Source organism: Palaemon carinicauda, chromosome 1 (genome assembly GCF_036898095.1).
Source record: "Palaemon carinicauda isolate YSFRI2023 chromosome 1, ASM3689809v2, whole genome shotgun sequence".
In the NCBI taxonomy this organism is placed as follows: domain Eukaryota; kingdom Metazoa; phylum Arthropoda; class Malacostraca; order Decapoda; family Palaemonidae; genus Palaemon; species Palaemon carinicauda.
The window spans coordinates 140,738,402-140,741,758 of record NC_090725.1 but is presented as its reverse complement, the minus strand read 5'-3'; the positions used below and the strand labels follow the sequence as shown (position 1 = coordinate 140,741,758).

At 40.0% G+C, this 3,357-nt stretch overlaps 1 protein-coding gene across 1 annotated transcript; it reads right to left on the bottom strand.

Annotated features, from left to right (window-relative positions):
* Positions 1–1,477: 1,477 nt before the first annotated feature.
* On the bottom strand, positions 1,478–2,869 carry LOC137643290 (keratin, type I cytoskeletal 9-like). The gene has a single exon (XM_068376132.1). The coding sequence runs from the start codon at positions 2,448–2,450 to the stop codon at positions 1,578–1,580; it is 873 nt and encodes a 290-aa protein (XP_068232233.1). The 5' UTR covers positions 2,451–2,869; the 3' UTR covers positions 1,478–1,577.
* Positions 2,870–3,357: the final 488 nt, after the last annotated feature.

Sequence of the window (3,357 nt, the reverse complement as noted above, 5' to 3'; positions counted from 1 at the left end):
TCAGCATCACGTCGTCCATCTTTGCACGCACCTTCACTATCGAAATAAGAAATAATTTTCCTTTGTCCCCATTTTTTCTCTTCCCTTTTATTGTTCAACCTCTTTTATTATGAGGATCATCTTTGGCTTAACGACAAACGCTTCATAAAACCTAGATATATGTCTTCCTTTCACTTCGTTTTCTTAATACTTGAGAATTTCAGTGTTGCACAGTCCTTAGTCTGTATAGATGATCTAGAGTTAATCAATCTCTTCAAGTTTAAGAAGATAAACCATCCGTTCGAGGTAGGGCCTCCAGTGCACCTCACAAGGCATCTTTGCAGCGTTTCTTATGTTCATAGCTGCAATCACTCTATATCCTTCTACTTCACTTTCATTTCCCCTTTCTTTCATGCATATTGCTGTCCATCCTCGTAATTCAAACTTCATAGTGTAACTGTAGAGTTGTTCCCAATTGCATTTGGGTGCCGAATGGCCTCACAGGCCCAAACACCGGGCTATGTAGCCCAACTTCATAGATCCAGAACAATTTAGAAAAAAAACAGTTTCTAATGTTTATTTTCATTTACTTTTCATTTGGCTTTTGTTTCTATAATTAACTCAGATGATATTTATTTGTGTTTAGTCTATCCATTTGTATTGTATTAGCAATAGCTCATAGATTCCAAGCAGTATTAACAGCACCCTCAAAGTATACTGAATCTCCATTAGTACTTTATGAGTACGACTGATTTTGCATATTGAGCTTTTTTAGTTCTCTTAACTTTAATGAAGAAATTATCACACGGCGTTTCTTTATTTCATGCAATTGACTCAGAATGTTTTACATCAGTTCAGCTATCATTATTTATATTCCTATCTCGGAAGTAACTTATTCTAGACGTAAATGTCAAGATTTTGTCACTACAGGTAATTTCAAAATATGTAGCTGAAGAATAAAGCATAATTCTCCATGGGCTATCAATATTATAGATTATACCTTTAAAACAGATTTCAATTTAGATATTAAAAGATATAATTACTTTAAAATTATCTTTATTTCTTATGAATTGATTTTAATTTGACATATTTTACATAATGCCTAAACTAATACACTGTTCATAGATTATTTGTCCACGGACCCAGATTCCTAAATTTTACAGTACTAGGATCATAAACACCGAAGTTATCTTTATCAATATATTTTACCATAATCTTAAAAACATATTACAGAATCTCATGATTAATATAATGGAATAAGGAAATATTGTTAAAGTTTATTTATAAATTATCTAATAAAACTACTAGGCCAATGAACATCAAATTCAGAACACATCATCAAAGATAAAATGGTGAATATCACTTGGAAATTCTATGAACTGGAAGACATCCTTTTCGTAGTTTATTTCAAGAAACTGATTATCGAGATATATTCAGATATTAGGAATATAAATACTCGACTTGGGAGTGATGACTGCTTCCATAGAAAATAAAAAAAAAAAAAAAAAAAAAACATTCCTTCAAGTTACTTTTTTGTTTACAAAAAACTATATTCAATGAAGTGATAGTCGAAAATCATGATTCGTTTTACAATCTGGTTAAGGAGGAATATTACTTCGTATATCTGTCTGATAAACTTGTGGATCTGCAGGACCTTGAAAAACGGGACTACCAGGATTGTAGCCACCACTTTCATAATCACCTCCGCTGCCTCTATTTTGATAAGCAGTCGACGCCCCTCGACATTCCCCTGGTTTGTTTGTGAGACACCCTATTAAACGGCCATTGCCAGGCCTCTTGAGTAGACCTCCTGAACTGAAACTAGAGCCTGTCCAAGAGCCGCCCCTAAATCTGGAGGCGTCAGCAAAGTCATCATAGCCTCTTGTTATGCTTCCTGCATTGTCAATCCAAGTGTCACTTGTAGTTCCAGTGCTTAACCCACCAAAATATCCTCCAGATCCACCTCTTGAATATTCGCCTGATCTGTCTGATGGATATCCACTTAATTCACCTGCTGAGGAAGTACTTCCTAAATATTCATCAGATGCGCTGTATGCTGATCCACTTGATTTGCCCGCCAAATTTCCAGTTGATCCATCCCCTATATAAACACCTGATTCCCCTGCTGAATATCCTGTCGAACCATCTATATGTCCACCCGATCCAATACCTGAAAATTTATCTGCAGAATATCCATTTGATTCACTTGATGAAAATCTGCTTGAACCATATTCTGAGTGTCCACCTGATGCTTCTCCTAAATATCCAGGTGATTCAGAATCTGAATATATCCTTAAATTACCTTCCAGAAATCCTCTTAAAGCACAGAGACCTCCTAAAATACTCCCTGGTTCACCACAAGGTCCACAGCCCAAATCTCTTGTTCCTGTAGTCAGGGGTAACTTAGGGCAGAAAAAACCGAAAAGGGTGCTTTGAATCTGATCGTTTTTGTCGGTCTCTCTGAGGGACATAGCAGTTGCTCGTGGGACCACAATTTCTTGGAGGTGCTACAATATCTTTTGGTACCTGGCAGTTGCTTGTAGGTCCACAAGTTGTAGACGGCACGGAATCATCTTTGGAATCCTGACAATTGGCAGAGGAATCACAATTATTGGGGGATCTTTTTCCCCGGTTGCTGTATGCATATGCTGTGCCGGGCTTTACCCCGCCATAGCCTCCATCAGCGTAAGCTGTACTAAATGAAGAACCTGTGCCATAACCGCTGCCTACTGCAGTAGCTCCTACTGCAGTAGATCTTACTGCAGTAGCTCCTACTCCCCCATATCCTCCTGCTCCAGCCCCTAAGCCTCCACCTCCACTGTAACCTCCTCCTAATCCACTTCCACCTCCCCCACCATATCCTCCTCCAGCGCCTCCTTGGCCACCAAATCTTCCGGCCCCTCCCAATCCTATTCCTCCTCCTCCACCATATCCACCCCCAGAACTTCCTCCACCATATCCACCCCCAGAACTTCCTCCACCACCAAACCCTCCTCCTCCGCTATAACCACCCCCAGAGCTTCCTCCACCCCCAAATCCTCCTCCTCCACCATATCCTCCTCCAGAACCTCCTCCTCCACCAAACCCTCCTCCACCACCGAAACCTCCTCCGGAACCACCTCCTCCGCCATACCCACCACCACCACCAAAACCTCCTCCACCCCCATAACCTCCTCCAAGCCCTCCCCCTCCGTACTGAGAAGGACCAGCATATGCTTCTACAAGGGCACCGGTGGCTAGTAAGAACAGGATGCACTCCTTCATGATTTACCTGTAATTAAGAGTCCGTTAGTTTTAAGAAAGATTTGGATTAAAGAAAATCGTTTTGGAACATTTTATTATGTGAGCAAAAGCTAAAAAGAAATATATTGACTGCTA